This window comes from Sceloporus undulatus, chromosome 3 (genome assembly GCF_019175285.1).
Source record: "Sceloporus undulatus isolate JIND9_A2432 ecotype Alabama chromosome 3, SceUnd_v1.1, whole genome shotgun sequence".
NCBI lineage: Eukaryota > Metazoa > Chordata > Lepidosauria > Squamata > Phrynosomatidae > Sceloporus > Sceloporus undulatus.
The window spans coordinates 192,241,649-192,262,039 of NC_056524.1; the positions used below are offsets into that span (position 1 = coordinate 192,241,649).

A 20,391-nucleotide genomic window follows, 5' to 3' on the forward strand; every position below is an offset into this window, starting at 1 on the left:
ACTGAGCTCTTTTAACTTGCTGAGGATTAAAAAGGAATATACAGCCCCATGCTGTTGGATTTTGTTAGGTTTTCACTCCCATCAGTCTTAACCAACACAGCCAATGGTGAAAGATGATGGGAGCTGTAGTTCAACAACATCTAAAGGCCACACATTCCCTGTCTTTGTTCTAGCAGCCTAGTTCATTGAACTTAAAAGCTTTATGATGCTTCTCAGAGCACTATGTCTTTGGCCTCCTTTCATATGAGACAGGTTATATGCTCTGAATATGTAAACTGTCTTAGTAAAGATGTAAATGTCATAGTAATGATGAAGGTGAGGTTCCTAAGTAAAAGTGGTTTGCAGTGCTAAGCATTTCAAAAGATAACTTGGAGGTTACTTGAGTACATGCTATGAAAACAAAGAGGAGAAGAGGTTTGAAATGTGAAACACTACAGCAATATGTTCTTTTCTAAAGTTTTTCTATAATACCATCAAAGGAATAGATGGTCTAGAACTGAAATTGGAGGATCTTTCTCTCCTTGTCTATCCTGTAACAGCTAACAATGTTAATAGCTACTCCATTGTTCCTTAGCAAAATCAAGAAGCAAAGATGGGGGGGGGGGGTCATTAGCTTCCTAGTGCTATTTCTGGATGGCATGGACACCTTTTAATTTTATTTTTAAAATATGGCTGGACATATGCTACTTATCGTACGTGATAAACTGCATTATGATGGGTGAGTGACAGATGTTTGTCCTTCCAATCCTAAACAGCGCCTCCAGATCAATGGAATGCTTTGAAATTCCTTGCTTTCTTTCAAGATTTGAATGTCTCAGCCCACCTACTGTCTCAAACTAGAAGGGGCACTTACAATAATTTGTTTTACTGCTGGGGAGTCTTTATGGCAATTTTGAAATGGGTTCTCTTTTCTGTTGCAAATTGGTTTTTAGACAAGGAGGCAGGCCTGTTGTTAAGGAAACCCAGGGGGATTCTGCCCCTGCCACTACATCCTCACCTCCAACATCAGAAAAATAAAATGTCTCTGGTACTCAGCTTCCATGCTATCTGGTGCAGACTCAGGATCAATCATAACATAACAACTTACTAAACTTTAACCAGCCCCCAAATGCATGCAGTCAGGATGATAACATAATTACAAAAGGGTGGGTTTGCTCTAGCTTTCAACAATTATTTGTTAAAAATGGAGATTCTGTCCACATTAGGAATCATAAGTCCAGAGAGTAGGCAGTAATGATTTATTCCAGTGGGAGTCAACATACTCAAGAATAGAAATAAAATTGAGAGACTATATCAGGGCAGTACTGTATGTACTGTAAAAATCTCAGTTTATAACACTTTAAAATAATAAAACATGCTCCCATTTAACATGTTTGAAAAGCAGGGCCTAACAGATGTTTTCCATGGTCTACTCCATGGTCTTTCTCATCATGATGACATGAATGGAGCTTGTATTTGGGCCACGTCTAGGGTAGGCTTCCTTGATCACCACCACACAAACCCTGAAAATATTGCTTCTACTCATATAGTGCTCCAACAGCACTCCATCCCTACATTGTAAAGTAATTGTGAAAGTACTACAATAATTTCAGGTTCTATAAATGGGAAGAAAATATTGTGTGTAAATGTCAATATTTCTGAATCTTAGAAAGTATAAAATTTTAATTAATTCTAAAAGTGTTTTATATTTATTCATATTTCCTACTTTTAGGGAGACTTCTGACTGAAACCTAAAGCTATAGATTAAAAACAACAACACAACAATTGTTTCTATCTTTTATATGTGTACCACATAAGTAGCAAAACCTCCAGAATGTATATAGAAGAAATAGAGCTCTGTTTCCTAAAGCAGAACTGATTGCTTCACAACAAAATTATTATTTTTTCATTTTCTTTTTTGCAACCACAAAGGCAACCTATCTTTCAAAAAAGAATAAAGCAAATCATAGATTGTGTCTTTCCTTGATAATACAGATAAGGAAAAATATGCTACAATGTTTCCATTTTATTCCAGTTTACAGGGAATTATTGACTGTGTTGTATTTATATTTTTTGTTGTACTTATTGACAGTGTTGAGGTAGGATGTACTAGGATAAACCTTTTAGTTTGCAGTCCCATACACATTTCTCCAGGAGTAAATCCCACTGAACTCAATAGGAATTATCTTTCTGTGGGCATATGTAGGAGTGTATTAGCTCCTAACATTTGCCAGATGAAACCAAGGATTTGTAGCACTAAACCAAGGAGTATGAACTGTAAAAAGTTATAATAAGAGCTATTGACTTGTATGCTTAGAACTCATATTGTACAATTTAATCCTGGGCCAGTTTACCCAGATATGGAGGATGCCCTTGGGAAGTATGTTTCTGTTTATATAGATCAGGAGTGGGGGAAATGTGAACTTCATGCAGACCCAAGACTCAGAAAATGTATCTCCCAATTGTGCCACCTCCAACTACCCAGTATTTGGAAAATCCCAAACTGCCCTGCATGCTCTTCAGGAGGTCTGCAGGGCAATTCTTGTCAATCCCTATCTTTTTTTTTTTTTGGGGTGGGGGGAGTCCACTCCAGGACTGCAAACCTGGGGATGGGGGACAAAAACATGGTGAAATTATCCCCACACACTCAGAGGTCTAAAGGACCAGTTTGAGAAGGATAAAGTAAATATATGGGGAATAAGGAGTGGGAGATTACTGCCCTCCAGCATCTGCACATTTTGGTATAGAATTCCATGTTATAGAAATAGAGAATCTGCCGCCCTCTAAATGTCATTGGATTACAAGTTTGTTCATGTTGTCTTGGGCTGGTGGGAGCTGAAACACAATCATATCTGGACAACCACCAATTCCCCACTACTAACAAAATACAAGTTCTTATCTTTACATTTAGAATGGGTTGCAGTATTACAACTCTTACTCAACACTGAGTTTTCAGAAGTGTTCCTGTGGGAGTATTTTCACATGGAAATGTTACATGGAAATTTGGGCACCTCAGAACGAACCCAGGAGCACAGTCCAAGTCTGGATTCAGCTTTGGAAGAAGTTAGATGGAGCACATTTACCTGCATACATTTACCATGGCTCGCAGCAGTGTTAAGTAGTGATTCTTCCATTCAAACCACTACAGGGAAAAAAAGACTGAATTTTTGTATTGTGTCATGTTCTCTCAAGCATGGAAGTACCGCCGTACACATTAATCTGCAAGTCCTGAATTCTTTAATAGCCAAGAGAAGCACTTGCGAAGGAAACAATCTCCATGTAATGTTTTCAGGTAATTCCATGATCTTCAACTTTTGCAGTGACAGAAGCCTGTGAAAATTATGCAATGTGCGCCTCTTCTATGTGCTGACTAATTTTCAGTACTTTATTATTTCTAGATGCTTCCAAACACAGTAGATTAATTTACAAGGCAGAAAAGCAGCTATTTTACCACCCAGATTATAACACTTGGGTAGATATTTCTAAGGGTGTTTCCAGACAGACAACACCTAATTGCCATGGCTCTGTCCTACAGAACAAAAGCAGAGGGAACTGGAAACACCCAATGTATCAGACATATATATATATATATATATATATATATATATATATATATATATATATGCTTCATTACACATTCAGAGACTCTTAAAAACAAACAAACAAACCCCACATTGGAACCATCCTATGAATGCTGGCAGTTGTAGAGTGGCAAGGTATTTGAAAATCTCTGCTAGAGAAATCCAGCACTCTCTCTAGCAGAGAATTCTAAGTACCTCTTCAAACTATAAAGCCCAGGATTCCATGGAATGGAGCAGTGAAGTATATAGCACATATATATATTGCTATAAATGTGCAATAGATAAACTCACTGGATTTTTAAAAATGTGAAATCTTACATGTTATTAAATATTATATATCTTGTATCATGAATTGTGAAATTGCAAAGGGGTAGTCTTTTATCATATCAAGCATGTATACTTCAAAAACCCTTCCAGGAACAATAATTTTTTAAAAGACAAAGGATGTAGTGGGGAAACATGGGGAGAGGGGAGAGAATGGAACATTGTGGCCTCTGGACTCCCTAATAAAATTTTGTGTGTGTGGGGGGGGGGGAACCTAGGCAATTGCACCCTAATACTTACAATCTGAGCTCATACATGCTTGTTGTTGTTAAGTGCCATCAAGTGGACTTCAACATATGGGGACTCCATGGACCTTAACACACATGGGGGGGGGGGGGTGGCAGGTCAGATCCGCAGTCACTTCTGTTCTAGCAATGCAAAGTGTGATGTTTTTCCACACCAGATCCAGAGTCACTCCTCTCTAGCAATGTGGACTGAGGTTAAAACGTGATGTTTTACCACACCTGGTTGCCTTGCTGTTGTACTTCCAAAGTAAGGGAGAAGTCAGTTCAATTCCAGGCAAGTCACGGGATGTGGATTCAAGCAAAGGGGAATGAGTGCACATTGTATTACCACACCAGAGCATTCTTTGAGGGGTCAACGATTCAAATCGGCCCCCTTGCACATGCTCAGTGGGACTCTGGACACTGTCCTCCTTCCCTGCCCCCTCCTTAGCTGACTGAGAGACCAGCAAGTCACCCTGGGAGTCAGGGCTGTGGCTTCCATGATTCACTCAATCTGGAATGCAGTCTTCCTCTTTTCCTGCTGCCTTCTCCCTTATCAAGCATTATTGTCTTTTCTAGTGAGTCATGTCTTCTCATGATATGGCCAAAGCGCTCTTCTGCTTTCCTCATATATAAGTGTGTGTGTGTGTGTGTGTGTGTGCGCGCGCGCGCCAGTGTGGCATAGTGGTTTGAATCTTGGACTATGATTCTAGAGACCAGGGTTTGATTCCCCACTTGGCCATGAAAAACCCACTGGGTGAGCCTGGGTCACAAACTCTCAGCATCAACAGAAGGCAATGGCAAACCTCCTCTGAACAAATCTTGCCAAGAAAACCCTATGATAGGGTCACCATAAGTTGGAAACAACTTGAAGGAAAACAAGATCAACAAATATATATTATGCTTCTTGGATATTCTTCAAAGGATCAGAACCCAGAGTTTGGTGCTCTGAGAACAATAACAAAGAGCAGCTATCCAGGGCTGGCCAAAGATGGTGCTGCCCAAGGAAGAGAAAGGAATCACAGAATCATAGAGTTGGAAGAGACCACAAGGGCCATCCAGTCCAACCCCCTGCCATGCAGGAAATCACAATCAAAGCATCCCTGATAGATGGCCACCCAGCCTCTGTTTAAAGATCTTGAGTCATATCATCTAAGGCCAAAGAAACTATTTTGGCACCTGATGAGAGAATCTCACAAGCAACCTCACCATAGTGGTTGTAAAAAACAATAATATTTGAATAATATCACTTTGCTGATCTCCTTCCACCTGAGGAGGTCCCTATACTAAGCTTACTAGTGCTAGGCCTGACCTGGCACTCACCTCCCACTTACTTTTACGCACACACACACACACACACACACACACTTTATAACATAATAAGTACAGACATCCATAAGCACATAAACAGCATTATCAGTGTAAAACACTAAACCTGATAAAACAATCCATGTTTTTAATTACCAGTAACAATGATGTATTTTCTTTATTGTTTAAAAGTCTAAATATGCCATTAATTGCCTGTTCCTCAGAATTCAAGCCATGGCCAACAATCTTTTTCCAAAATTGCCACGCAGTCTACAAGGTCTACACTTCCTGAGCCAGATCTGAGGAACTCAATAAATGTCCCCCATATTTCAATAAATGTGTCCTCTTTTTGTCCCCTCAATGTCTTATTACTGTACTTTCTGTCAGTTTTTAACTCAAAGCCAATTCCTACATTGTAGAATGTTAGATGCTTCTTCACTATACAGTAAAAAAGTTTTTTTTACTGTGAAGTTCTGGAGCTTCTGAACTACCCTTGCTTCCCTCAGTGACTCAGCCTTAGTGTTCCCAAGTGAGAAACTGGAGCGTGTCCAAAGGAGGGCAGCTAAAATGGTGAAGGGTCTGGAAACCATGCCCTATGAGGAGTGAATGAGGGAGCTGGGTATGTTTAGCCTGGAGAAAAGAAGGTTAAGAGGTGATATGATAGCCCTCTTTAAATATTTGAAAGAATGTCATATTGAGGATGGCGCAAGCTTGTTTTCTGCTGCTCCAGAGAATAGAACCTGGAACAATGAATTCAAACTACAGGAAAAGAGATTCCACCTCAACATTAGGAGGAACCTCCGGACAGTAAGAGATGGTTGGTAGTAGAATATGCTGCCCCATAGCCATGATCTATGTCAGTTAAAGTGGTGTCAAAGTATATTATTTCTGCAGTGCTGAAGCTTTGGAGTTTATCACATGGGAAGAATTTCTCTTAATTTAGAATGAAAAGAAAGTGGGGCCAGAATGCATTCACATGAATTCGATAGTTCAGTGAATTTACGTGAATTCAAATTGCGTTCGAACTGACTTCCCATCGCCTGAAAATAGCTTGCCATTGCGCAAAATTGCATGTGGTCACCTCTCACACAATAACGTTAAACCCCATGATTGTGTTTGGATTGCCATTGGATTATACTTGCAATTTCCTTTGTCTGATAAATTCCATTGATTCCAAATGTAAACTCTGAGCTGGTTCATTCCTAGCAAGCCCAAAAGCATGCTTCCAAAGAATATTATGTAAAACACATACAGAGAGATAGATGCCCAGCATCTTTCCAGAATGGAGTGGTAAAGCGTCCTTCTTTGGAGGCTTTTAAACAGAAGCTGGATGGTAGGGTGACCAGAACATGTCCTCCTTTTTCCATGACCTGACCTCCATTTCAAACTTCTGTCCAGGAGATAAATTAACAACTGACCTTGGTAACAAAACAACCAAATACTTTGAAGATAATTGGGAAGGTGTTAGCTTTCTTTGGAAAGAAAAAACCTAAGTAAGGGAGTAATTAGACTCCTTAGACAAGTTCAGTATGGACAAGTGGAAAGAAAATAAAGACAAGTAGCATAGACAATATATAGACACAACCTCTAATAGTTAGAAAGGGAAAATTTAAGGAGAAAACAAACACGTAAGTGGACAAATCGAGAAAAATGTAACAGCAACCCAGAAAGGTGGAATAAGGAAGTATCTTTATGTTTATTGTACTTGTTTTAGATATTGTAATGTGTGTCTGTTAATGTCAATAGAGGTCAAATATGTGGTAGTTGTTAACGTATTGATATGAGGATTTACTTTTTTATGTAATATGTAAAAAACTGTTGTTAAACAACAACAACAACAACAACAGCAACAACAACAATAATAAAACCTTCTGTCCAGGAAGAGTTTCAAAACCTCCTCCATTTTGAGCAGGACCAGGAAGTGTAACTTTATATTTACTATATATACTAATGTATAAGTTTAGAAATTTTAGCCTAAAAATTGACCCCCAAAACCAGAGTCTACTTATCCACAGGACAATGTAAGTACTGTAATTTAACTCTTATGTAAAAAGGAACCATGCTCTGGTGAAAAGCAAGAGCATAATCTGTCCTGGAAGCATTGATCCCTCCTCTGCTCTCTTATTCATCCAGCCTTTAGGATAAGCACAGTTATACCTGCTGGAATTTTGTAAGTTGTTTGGCATTGTTTTCCTTGGTTTCATCCTTTAGATCCTTTGCTAGATGCCCCTAATTTTTACCCTCGACTTATCCACGGGTCATATGAAAAGTCATAATTTTGGCCCCAAAAATCTGTCCTTGACTTGTACATGAGGTCAACTTATAGTCAAGTATATACAGCATATGAGTGTTATTATTTAGTTGGAAGGATAACTTTACATTTATATGAGGGTTTTCTAGCTTTTATTTGGAAGCATACGTTTTTGTTTATATGACTGTTTTTAGCTTTTATTTGGAAGCATGGCTTTATATTTATATGAGTGTTTTGAGCTTTTATTTGGAAGCACAACTTTATCTTTGTGAGTGTTTTTAGCTTTTATTTGGAAGCATGGCTTTATAATTTTATGAGCATTTTTACCTTTTGCTTGTGTGGCACGACTTTATGTTTACATGAGTAGATTTCAGCTTTTATTTGGGAAGCTTGCCTTTATATTTATGAGTGTTTCGATCTTTGATTTGGACATTTATACGAGGGTTTTGAGCTTTTATTTGGTACATTTTGGGGGCTGCCTCCCCCCCCTCTGGTAGGTCCTCCATTTTGGGATGCTTTGTCCTCCTTTGGGGTTATCAGGCATCTGCGTACCCTAGATGCTGGATGGCCATCTCTCTCTCTCTCTCTCTCTCTCTGTGTATATCTGTGTAGAGGGTGTGGATGGTATCTTCTTGGCTGGCAAAAGGAGGGGATTGGGATGGATGCCCCTTGGGGCTCTCTCTGCCAACTCTAGGATGCTCTGAAACACTTCTGGATGGTGGCTGCCAAGTACTTGCAGGAGGAGGCAGCCATCCAGCCACCCCCTCCTTCCAATCGGAGACCTTTTCAAGCCGAGATCCTCCTCCTCTTTTCCCCACCCTCTCAGAGAATCCCCCCTTGTTTTTCCCAGACGATCGCCTCCAAGATCCACAGCAGTGGCATCTGGAGGGGACCCCATCCTCCATCCCCAGCGCCTCTTCTATATATATATGGACAGCAGCCTTCCCCAGGGATCTGGCCAGGCGTCTCCAGGAGCAGGGATCTGGCTTGCTTTCCCCTGCTCCTGGGATCTACCTACTTGGAGATCTACTCAGGGCTTGGAAGAGGAAGAAGAGGAAGAGGAGGAAGGGGAGGTGGGAAGGGGGGATGCCGGACTGCCAGGAAAGTGGTGGGAAAGGCACCCCCACCACCAAGATCTCCTTCTCCATCCTGGATATCCTGGATCCTCAGAAGTTCACCAAGAAGAAGAAGAGCCTCCCGGAGGGGAGGGAAGAGGAGAGCCCCCCGTCCCAGACGGAGAAAAGTTTGGAGCGGGTCGATCCCGGGAGAAAAAGCAGCAGCCACCCAAAGAAGAAGACCGAGGCGTCCCAGGGTAGGAGAGGTTACTTTTTTGGGAGGAAAAATAGGATCAGTGTGGTGGGTTTGGGGGAAGGTTTGGCTTCGTCTGCACTGCAGAAACAATCCGGTTTGATACCGCTTTAACTGCCATGGCTCAAAGATGCTCCGGCGGCAAGGCTCGCCTGCTTTGATCTCATGTGTAAAACTTTCCCCCCCAAACTTCCCTCTAAGAGGCTGGATGGATCGGGGCTGCTTCTATTGTAATCCACACCGTGGAAATAACCCAGTTCGAGACCGCTTGGACAGCCCTGGCTCAGTGCTAGACAATTCTGGGAACTGTTGTGTTTGGGGGACACTGTCAGCCTCCTCTGTCAGAGAGCTCTGGTGCCACACTGAGTTACAATTCCCAGGATTCCTTAGCACTGAGCCAGGGCTGTTCAAACTGGGTTGTTTCTGCAGTGCGTTTGGGACTTCAGAGTAGATGATCCTTGAGGTATCTCTCGAATCTCTTGAAATGTTGTTGTTGTTGTTGTTGTTGTTGTTGTTGTTGTTGTGTGCCTCCAAGTCATTTGTATGGCGACCCTATAGCTAAGCTTTCATGAGGTTTTCCTGGCAAGTTGTTTTTCCCAGAGGGGCTTTGCCAATAATGTTAGGGTTTTCTGGTGGGCTTCTTTTCTCCCCCCCCAGGCAGAAATCCAGCAGGTAAGGCTCTCTCTCTCATACACACAGAGATGAGCAGCTGGATTTCCACATGCTGTCAGCCTCAGAGGAAGGCAAGAGCAAACCTTTTCTGATCAACTCTTGAGTCCCTTCTGAAATGAAATGACTAAATAAAGAAGAAAACTCCAGGATAGAGTCATCGCCAGAAGTCAAAAAAGGCTTGAAAGCACACCGCAGCAACAAAAGCCTCTCTCACAGGACTGAGGAGCTAGATTTCTACCTGAGGGGCAACCATGAAAGGCACAGAAAAGTCTTGTTTTAGGGGGAAGGAGTTGCCTATGTGAGGAAAGGGGAGCAGAGTGTCCTACCCACCAAGAAGGACAAAACCCAAACAAACCCAAAGCACTCCTACAAATGTAAATCCATGCTTCTTTCCCATGCTCCAAAAAGGAGGGCTCTTTGGAATCCCTCCTGGGCAAGAAGGTTGACATGGAGGGCAAGTCCTGGAGAAAAATAAGGAGGACCTGCCTGGTCACTCTAAAGGGGGTCCCATGGAAGAAAAAGGCACGTTTTTGCTTTGCCATCCTGGAGCAGGAGAAGGTCTGATGATCGGGACTGAAAATGTGAAATGAATCCAAAGAAGTGTCCCCAGCCCGCCGGCTTCCTATAGTTTGCAATTTGCAAAGGGATCTTTGTAGCACCTTGGACAGCCTACTTCTTCTTTTGGAATTTAAGATCTCTTTCAAAACTCTATTCATTCAGCAACATGAAAAGGGAGCACCTGGGAGACTCCCTGAAAGCAAGAAGTTGGGAGCAGGAGCTTTGGGAGACTTGCATGCACCTGATGAAGGAGACAATATATCCCTACAAGTCACCTTTGAGCTTTCATGGCATCCATCCCTCTCTACTTGCCCTGCAACTCTCTCACAGGCATTTAAGATCTCTTCCAAACCTCTCTTCATTCATCAATATGCAAAGGGATCATAGCACCTGGAAGACTCCCTGAAAGCAAGAAGCTGGGAGCAGGAGCTTTCTTAGGACTTGAATTTCCTAGACTTGAGTTTCCTCAAGTGGAGGAAAGCTCCTGCTCCCAGCTTCTTGCTTTCAGGGAGTCTTCCAGGTGCTGCAAGCTCCCTTTGCATCCTGGTTTTTCCAGACAGGGAAAGGACAAGCCTGATCATTGTTCCTGCCTTCTCTGCTCCCCCCAGATGCCTTCTCTCCCCCCCTGGATCGATATCCCATTACCGACTCCGGCCTATCTCCCTTCCGCACCTTGCAGGGACCCTCTTCAAACCGCTTTCCTTCTCCCCCAGCCCTCCTCTTGTCTGATCCTAATATTCTTCGATTAAAACTTACCTTTAATAGATGACATCTATCGATCTGCCCCTTCACAAATCTGAAACTCTATTAGGAGGGCTGGGGAAGAAGAAGATGGAAAAAGAGCAGGGGAGGGGGCTGCAGAAGAGAGGAGGAGGTGGGAAGAGGCAGTTTTTTTCTCATCCTCTCTGTGTGTCTTGTGTTGTTGTGCCTTTGAGTTTCCGACTTAGAGTGACACTGTCACATGATTTTCTTGGCAACTTTCTTCAGAAGGGTTTTTTTTTGCCGTTGCCACCCTCTTAAGGCTGAGAGGGTGTGACTGGATCAAGGTCACCCAGTGGGATTTCAAGAACTGATATTAGACAATGTGTAAAAAAGCGTACACTCCCTATGAAAGAGACACAACTTCAACTCCTGAGTACACTAAGGCTATGAAAAGCTAGAAGCGCTGGAGCAGGCCAACTTCTGCAGCACAGGATTTAGGGACATTTCGAACCCAGGTCTCCAGAATCCTGGTCCAACGCTGAGAGAGTGCGACTTGCAATATAATTTTAAAAACAACCCTGCCCTAACACATTCCTCTGCCTGTCTCCTTTGACCTCACTCTCCTTGAATCCATGGGACAGTGTGCATAAGATTGCAGGGTTTTAAAGAATTTTTTAAAAAAGCACATGAATCTGCTCCAGCTTCCCTCAGATTAATTTCCGAATTTTCAGAATAATTTTGTTGGAAGGGACCGCTTGGAAATGACAGAAGTGTTGACAGGAGGATGCAGTCAGAAAAGGTGCAATCCTGCCTCTCCTAATATTTGCAGGTACCTACTAAATAAATGAGCCAGTGTGGTATAGTGGTTTCAGTGACTCTATGACTCTAGAGACCAGGGTTTGATTCCCAGTTCAGTCATGTAAAGCTACTGGGTGACCTTGGGAAAGTCACACTCTCTCAGCAATGGCAAAACCCCTCTGAACAAATCTTGCCAAGAAAATCCCATGATAGGTTTGCCTTAGAGTCGCCATATGCTGGAAATGACTTGAAATTGCACAACAATAAACTAACTAAATAAAAAGCAATGGCAAACCCCTTCTGAAGAAACTGGCCAAGAAAACCCTATGGGTCATCCTAAGTTAAAAATGACTTGGAGGCACACAATAGCAATAACAACTTCTTTTTGATCATCTGCAATCCCCAATTCTGATATAGAGGGGATTGATTCCCCTATTCTTAATCCCTCATTTAAAAAAATATATTAATTAAAAAAAAATCAGATGTCCGCACAGCTTTGGAGAAATCAAAAGAACTAGGGTTCAAGCTTTCCTAGGCACCCATGTCCCTTCGGTGCACATTTTGAAAGGCCAAAGCAGATTCCTTGGAGAGAGACGGGTTTTGTTCCATAGTCTGTATTTCCCGTGTGTTTGTGTAACCAAAACATAGGAATATTTATTGGAATGATCCTTTCCTAAATGTAATAGTTTAGCAAGGCAGATTAACTTAGAGGGAGTTAACTTTCAGGTAAACATGCTCTGAACATGCTGCTGCTGTTGTGAACATTCAATGGAAGGTGCTCAGTTTGTGACTTGTACGTGAGAAGTTTTTCCTTCAAGTCAACAACTGGGGGTCCCCTTTTCCTTTGCCCCTTTTCTAGAGGCTCTGCAGCTGGCTGAGTTGCACGGGAAAGACAGCAGATATGCTCAAGAGCTCAGTTTAAGCTGTGTATTGCTAAATCTCTCATTTAATGCAAATACATCTTGTAGCACCTTTGAGATCCACTGAAAGAAAGAAGTTGGTAGCATGAGCTTTCCCACTAGAATTCAGCCTACTTCCGCAGATGCATGTTTGGGAAGTGTGTGAGAATATCAATCCAAATTCAAAACCTTGTATGTATGGAAATGAGGTGGCCTCCAAGATTGCATATATTTCAAGATTAAAGTTTCAGAAAATACTGCATATCTTCCAGGATTACAACTGCCCGGAGGGCCACAGATCCAACATAATTCCATTCCTACTCTTATTGAATTTGCTACTTGCAGGACCAGACTGTCTGACTGGGATCCATCTGTCCCAGGATTAAAGTGGTAGGAAGTCAAGGATAGATTATTGGGGAGTTTATCAAACGGGACAGGAGGCTCTCAATTTCGGAAGAAAAGATAGCAAGGTCAATTTGAAAATTCACACAATTACGTGATTACTTATCACACCTTAAATTCGCTGTAATGGCCTCCCCAAACGCGACCCAGATTCTGTGCAAAGTAAGCCATCACATCAGTGGGTTCTTAATTGTGAATTGGCACCCTTGCGCATGCTCGGTGAGACTCCAGATGACTGGAGCATAGCATATTTAGGCGAGTGAGAGAGAGGAACCAAGGAACCCCAAAATTTACAAAAGAGGTTGGAGAGGTGGGAAGAATGGTTGAAAGAACATGCTCTATTCACGTTAAAACGAGCATACATTCACTCTTGTCACATTAAAACATGAATATAATGGTTATCCAATAGCTCCCGGTCCATGCCTTTTAATTAGCAGGCAGCAGCCCCCCCCTCAGCAATGCTGAAGGACAAGCAGAAGCAAAATTGAAGTGGAATTGCAGCATGGCTTCATGGGAACCCCCCCTTCCAGATTGAGGGGGGGGGAAACCAGGACCAAAGGAGACATGTACCTCACACCAAACAACAGCGCACTGAGAGAGAAGTTGCCTAGGAATAGGGGTTTGTGACTTCACTAATTCACCAAATTTACTTAATTGTGGATTGACACGTGATTGCATTCAGAGTGTTGTTTGGACTGCCAGCAATCGTGTGTGGTAACCTTTTGTGCAATATCGTGAATACACATGATTGGGTTCAGGATGACACTGGATTATACTTCCAATTTCAGTTGTGTGATATCCTCCTGGGTTTGGTATGGGTAAAGAGGTGGTCTGAACCGAAGTCCCACCACTGGCCTCCCCCCTCTGGCTGCTCACAAAGCACCCCCGGTCTCTCCACAAGCAGCATAACTAGAGGTCCTCCTTTGTTATATACATGTCTATGTATATGAGTGTTTTGAGTTTTTCTTTGGTCATCTCCTACATTTTTTCTTGAAGGTCCTACATTTTGCAGTGGTTTGTCCAGAATGACCAGATGTCCTAATTTCAGAGGAGGACAAGGCCCCACAAAATGTAGGGCCTTCAAGAAAAATGGGGGACATTGCAACCTAAAAGCTAAAAACATTCATATAATTGCCATAGATGCTGGCAAAACATCAGGAAGAAACTCTTCTAGAACATGGCCACATTACCCGAAAAACTCACAAAAGACTATGGATGCCGCCCATGAAAGCCTTTGACTTCACACTCATATAATTGTAAATCCATGCTTCTCAGTCACACTTAAAATGGAGGACATTTTGAAATTCCTCCTGGACAGAAGGTCAAAATGGAGGACATGTCCCAGAAAAGGAGGATATGTCTGGTCACTCTGGCCTTGTCCTCCTTTGCAGTTAGGACATCTGGTCATCCTGTCCATGAGGCCACTCCCTTGGGAGAAGGTATGCTTCTGGGCAGGGAGATGTGCCTTAGGGGGCAGGGGGACCAGGGGGCATCCTTTTCCAGGATATGTCCTACATTTCAGCCTTCTGTCCAGGAGGAATCTCACAATGTCCTTCATTCTGAGCATGATTAAGAAGCTTAAATTTATATGGAACTTTCTTTTGGGCATGTCCTCCATTTGGGCAACCAAAATGGTAAAGGCCTGGAAACCATACCTTATGAGTAGAGACTTAGGGTACTGATATGTTTAGCCTGGAGAGAAAACAGCTAAGATGTGATATGATAGCCCTGTTTAGGTATTTGATGGGGTGTCATATTGAGGATGGAGCAACTTTGTTTTCTGCTGCTCCAAAGATTGGAATACTGAGCAATGGATGCAAATTACAGGAAAAGAGACTCCACCTAAATATTAGGAGGAACTTCCTGACAGTAAGAGCTGTTCGACAGTGGAATAATCTGCCTCAGAGAGTGGTGGAGTCTCCCTCTTTGGAGGTTTTTAAACAGAAGCTGGGTAGCCATCTATTGGGGATGCTTTGATTGTGTGTTCCTGGATAGCAGTGGTTTGGACTGGATGGTGCTTGGGGTCTCTTCCAGCTCTAGGATTCTATGAAAACAGGGAAGAGCACCATAAAATGGTTTGATTATTAAGCAGAAAACCAGTGTGGTGTAGTAGTTTGAGTCGTGGACTACCACCCTGGGGATAGATGTTCCTTGAGGTCTCTTCCAACTCTAGGATTCTAAGATTCTATATGTATTTTTATTTTATTTTATTTTAAAATGTTATTTATACACTGCCCTTCAGACCTAAAGGCTATCAGAGCGGTTTACAATTATTATTTTTAATTAGATGGTTCCCTTTTACAATCTAAAAAGACACAACACAAAAGGAGAAGGGAATGGTGGTGGGGAAGGTGATCAGGTCCAACGGTTCTTCTTTATAAGTGTCTTGACCTTTCTTTTGGCCATGCTGTCCATGTGTCTTGAATCTCCTACATTTGGCAGTGCCATGCCCTCTTTGAAGTGAGGACATATCTGGTCCTCTGTCCCTTTATAAGGAGTCCTGGTGGTGCAGTAGTTAAATGCTGGTACTGCAGCCACAAGCTGTATGTTCCATCGCAGAGGAAGGCCTCAAGGTGCACTCCGCCTTCCATCCTGTTGGAAGTCAGTAAAATGAATATTCAGCTTCTTGGTGTTATTGGCTCGCACATTGTAAACCACATAGGGCAGTGGTGGCAAACCTATGGCATGTGTGCCCTCTCTGGTACGCAGAGCTCTCTCTGTGGGCATGTGGTCTCTTCGTCCTCTTCCCCCGTCTTCCTGTCCCTTCAATTGTCTCTGGGAAGACAGTTAAAGGGATGGGAGAATGGAGGAAGAGGGCGAGCTAGTGCACACCTGTTCCTCCTCTTTCCCTGCCCTCCTATGCCTTTAACTGGCTTTCTGAACTGCCTGTTCCTTCCCTTTTCGTTCCGTGCCTTTGGTTGGCTCCCAGATCTGGTGAAAGACACAGGAGGGCAGAGGAAGGAGCAGAGGGGAGGTTGCCCTTGCATCCCTTGAAGTTGAGAGAGTGTGACCTGTGTGTGTGGTACCTCCACTATCATGGAGTTTTCTTGGCAAGTTTTGTCAGAGGGGGGTTTGCTATTGCTAGCCTGAGGCTGAGAGAGTGTGCCTTAGATTTTTTCCTGGATGTCCCGTCCCTAGAAGTCCTGCCCCCAGAAGGTAGAAGCCCTGCCCCTGGAAGTCCCATCCCAAGAGGTAGAAGTCCCGCCCCTGGAAGTCTCCCCCCCCCAGTACCAGGTGATACCTGGTACAGGAATGCCGCTGAATTTGGACACTCAGTCTCTAAAAGGTTCACCATTACTGACTTAGGGAGTGCAGGTTCATTGATAAGCAGTATAGAAATGCATTTACTATTGCTATTGCTTTAGCACCTGGTTGTGTGGGGTGTGCGTGTGAGTAGAAGAATGTGGTGTCCTTCCTTCCCTGACACTTCTCCCTCTTGTGTCTCTCTAGATGCAAAAGGCAACCTCGGAGAGCTTGGAGCATCCCTGGAAGCATCGGAACCAGAGGCACTTGATGGTGAGGCCAGGAGTCGCCTAGCAGGGCCGGGCTCCCCCTTGCTGGACTTCCCTGCCTCCTCTTCTTCACCCTCGGACCCAGGGGAGCCCTTCTCCCCCCTGCCGCCTCTGCCGTCTTCCTCGAAACGTCGCCGGTTGGAGGTCAGCAGCTGCTCCAAGCCCCGTCGGGCCCGGACGGCCTTTACTTATGAGCAGCTGGTAGCCCTGGAAAACAAGTTCAGGGCCACCCGGTACCTGTCAGTGTGCGAGCGCCTCAACCTGGCCCTCTCGCTTAGTCTCACAGAGACTCAGGTCAAGATCTGGTTCCAGAACCGGAGGACCAAGTGGAAGAAGCAGAACCCAGGTCTCGATGGCACTGGACAGCCTGGGAGCAACACAGGGAACCCCCCTGGAGGTGGTGGTGGAGGAGGAAGGGTGTGCAGTCCCAGCCCCCCAGGCCCCATTGCCTTAGCTTCCTACCAGACTTTCCCCTCGTACGCCCCTTCCAACCTCCTCTTCCCAGCCCCGGCACCTCTTTCTTTGGCGGCAGCCCCAGGAGGGGGACCCTTTCCTTCCTTCCTCAGCCCCACATATCTGGCCCCCTTTTATAGCCCACACTTATAGAATCCTAGAGTTGGAAAAGACCCCAAAGGCCACCCAGTCCAAACTCTTCTGCCATGCAGGAAGATACCATCATAGAATCATAGAGTTGGAAGCAATAGCAATAGCATTTATATTTCTATACCGCTTAATTGTGAACTCAGCACTCTATAAGCAGTTTACAATCTGTAAGCTAATTGCCCCCAACAAGCTGGGTGTTCATTTTACTGACCTACAAAGGGATGGAGGAAGGCTGAGTGGACCTTGGAGCCCTGGGATCGAACTCGCAATGTTATGGCTAGAATACTGGCATTTAACCACTGTGCCACCAGGGCTACTTGGAAGAGACCTCAAGGGTGAACCAGACTGAGAGTCTTAGTCCAGCACTCAAACCACTACACAACACTGGCTTTCAGCTTAATAGTTGGCCCATTTTATGGTGCTGCTGGAGACGTGGATCTCTTTCCTCTCATAGAATCATAGAGAGACCTCAAGGGCCATCCGGTCCAACCCCCTGCCATGCAGGAACACACAAAGCACCCCCAACAGATGGCCATCCAACCTCTCTTTAAAGACCTCCAAAGAAGGAAAGTCCACCACTCCCTGAGGGAATGTCTTCCACTGTCGAATTGCAATTACTGCCAGGAAATTCTTCCTCATGTTGAGCAGGTATTTTTTTCTCTGTAGTTTGAATCTATTACTCTGTGACCTAGTCTTTGGAGCAGCAGAAAACAAGCTTGCTCCATCCTCAATATGACACCCCTTCAAATATTTAAACAGGGCTATCATATCACCTCTTAACCTTCTCTTCTCCTTGTTTAAGACGACTCTCTTCAGTGCTGAGTTTCCAGACCTTGTTTTGGAATGAGGTAGAGAGGAGCAAACGCCAAAGGAACAGAAATTATAATAAGACACCAGGTCTTAATCCTCTCCACATGTCTTCTGAATTCAGCCACCCTGTGATCACCATTATTATTACTCTCATTAGGTGCATTTTGAGTGTTCTGTGGATGGGAAAAGAGAAGGGCAAGAAATAATGATGATAAAGATGGACTCCTTCTGTACCTTTCCATGAGAAAAAGCAAACAAGAATGGCTTGTTGTTGTTGTGTGCCTTCAAGTCGTTTCCAACATATGGCAACCCTAAGGCAAACCTATTGTGGTTGTATGCAAAGGCCTGGTCTCCTAATGTAGAATAAACTTGAACAATTATGGGGTTTTCTTGGCATGATTTGTTCAGAGGAGGCTTGCCATTGCCTTCCCCTGAAGCTGAGAGAGTGTGACTTGCCCAAGATTTCATGGCCAGGTGGGGAACTGAACCCTGGTTTTCAGAGTCATAGTCCAACACTCAACCACTACTATACAAGTTAAAAGTGTGACATCCCTTTGGAAGCAGAGGGAACTTTAATGCAAGCATCTGGATTTATCTCCTTTTTACACAAAACAGAGCAAGTATGCAGTACTTGATATTTATATGACTGATGCCTAATCTGTACAGAATGGAAGAAGACACAGATGTTGTGGATTTAACAGCCAGCAAGGGCAACTAAAGCTGCTTTTCTTTCTCCTCCCCTCTGTAATTTTATTCCCTTCAACTGCCTGGACACCCATTTAACCAACATAATTCCATTTCCACTCTTGTTGAATTTGCTACTTGCAGGACCAGTCCATCCAATTGGGACCCATGCTGCATGACCCTGCTTTAACCAGTGACTTCTCTCCCTAGATGGGAATACAGGATGTGTGTAATAGCGGCATATGCAAACTGTAGATTGGAAATGAAGATAGTATTTTAATAAAATGTGCATAGCATCTTGTACAGTATTTTAAAGTAACTGTTCTCATGGGTTGGGTTGGGTTTGGAACACGAGGGAGCAGCATAAACATCATATAGGATTCAATAAAATATTAAGTTAAAAATGGGGCAAATCCTAAGCAAGTTTAATCACAATATAAACCCTATAGTGTTTTTGTTGTTGTGTGCCACTAGTTGCTTGGACAAAACAGTAGTGTTTGAGTGGGTGCATACTTTTGCCTGAGCCCCAATCTTGGATTGTATTTTCTTTCAAAGCAAAACAAGAACCTAAAAAGATTTATTTGGCATAGATTGACAAGAACTCACTTCGGACGTTTGAAATATTATTCTCATTTGGTGCAAATAGAGATTGGGGAGACGCCCTCCCTCCAATGCTATGGGATTCCAACTCCTATCAACCACAGCCAGCAAGCCAGGAAGGATGAGGGCTGTCATCCCAAAATATGTGTAGGGCTCCCCAGGAATTAAGAATTAATGTGATTGCTAGGGCTGTGGTTGTATATATGTAATACCTGGGTCTCCGTTCTGAGAAACCTATACCCTTCAACTGTCCTGATTTGGTAAGAATAGTCCCAATCAATCCTTTGTCATCCCACTTTTACAGCTCCTTTTAAAATGTCCCAGTTCCTCTCTTCTCATCTCACTTTCTTCCTTTGTCCTCAGTAAGCCTTTGTCCTCAGTGTGCTTGGGGAGTGGGAGGAAAGGATGGGGCAGAGTTGTGCCCTTCCCAGTAGGCTTGAGAAAAATAAACTGCTATAGCCCCTCCTAGCTTGTGCGATTTCTAAGAACTGTTCTAAAGCGTTCTCAGAAATCGCGCCCTCTGGAACGGAGGGAGACGCGATTGGAACGCCTGGCGGCAGTGGCAGCATTCCCTTGTGCAGTAAAATTCAGATCTTAGCCCCATCCCATTCCGTGAGCTCCCGTGTGCGCACACATTTTGTAACGCAAATAGGGCCTGTGCGATAAGCTTGACACTGTAAGAGAAGGCGCTCCTAAATGGGAGAGATTTCAGGTCAAACTGCCACTTTCATGAACCCACTGGCTAATCTTAGGCATGTTTCTTCCTCTAACCCCATCTCTCTTGGAGCCTCAGAGTATTTCTCAGCGCTAGCAGTCAAAAACCTCTGTGAAGCTATTCCATCTTTTTCCCCCTCTTTACACTTTAATTGATTTTCTCTGGTAAGAAAATGAAGACAAAAATGGGGGAAAGATTGTGGGAAGAAAAGGATTATGGTTTTAGGACAACGGCATTAAATTCGCTGAATGAGGCAGGGTTATGGTATAATTAAAAACCTGGATCCCCTCTTACAGATCTCATTTTACAGGGGTGTTGGTAAGGGTAATAATACTGACTTACCTGATAGCTTTGTTGTGAGAATGCCAAGTGCATGATCTGAATCTTTGCAAGAGCTGTGCAAATGTGTATTACTGTTGTATCACACGGGTTCAGAGGGAAAATAGCATATTTGAAGCATC

General features: G+C 43.5%; 1 protein-coding gene across 1 annotated transcript; it reads left to right on the forward strand.

Annotated features, from left to right (window-relative positions):
• Positions 1-8,753: 8,753 nt before the first annotated feature.
• NKX1-2 (NK1 homeobox 2) lies at positions 8,754-17,124 on the forward strand. Its single transcript, XM_042458478.1, has 2 exons — positions 8,754-8,979; positions 16,457-17,124. Exons 1-2 carry the CDS (start codon positions 8,754-8,756, stop codon positions 17,122-17,124), a joined length of 894 nt encoding a protein of 297 aa, XP_042314412.1.
• Positions 17,125-20,391: the final 3,267 nt, after the last annotated feature.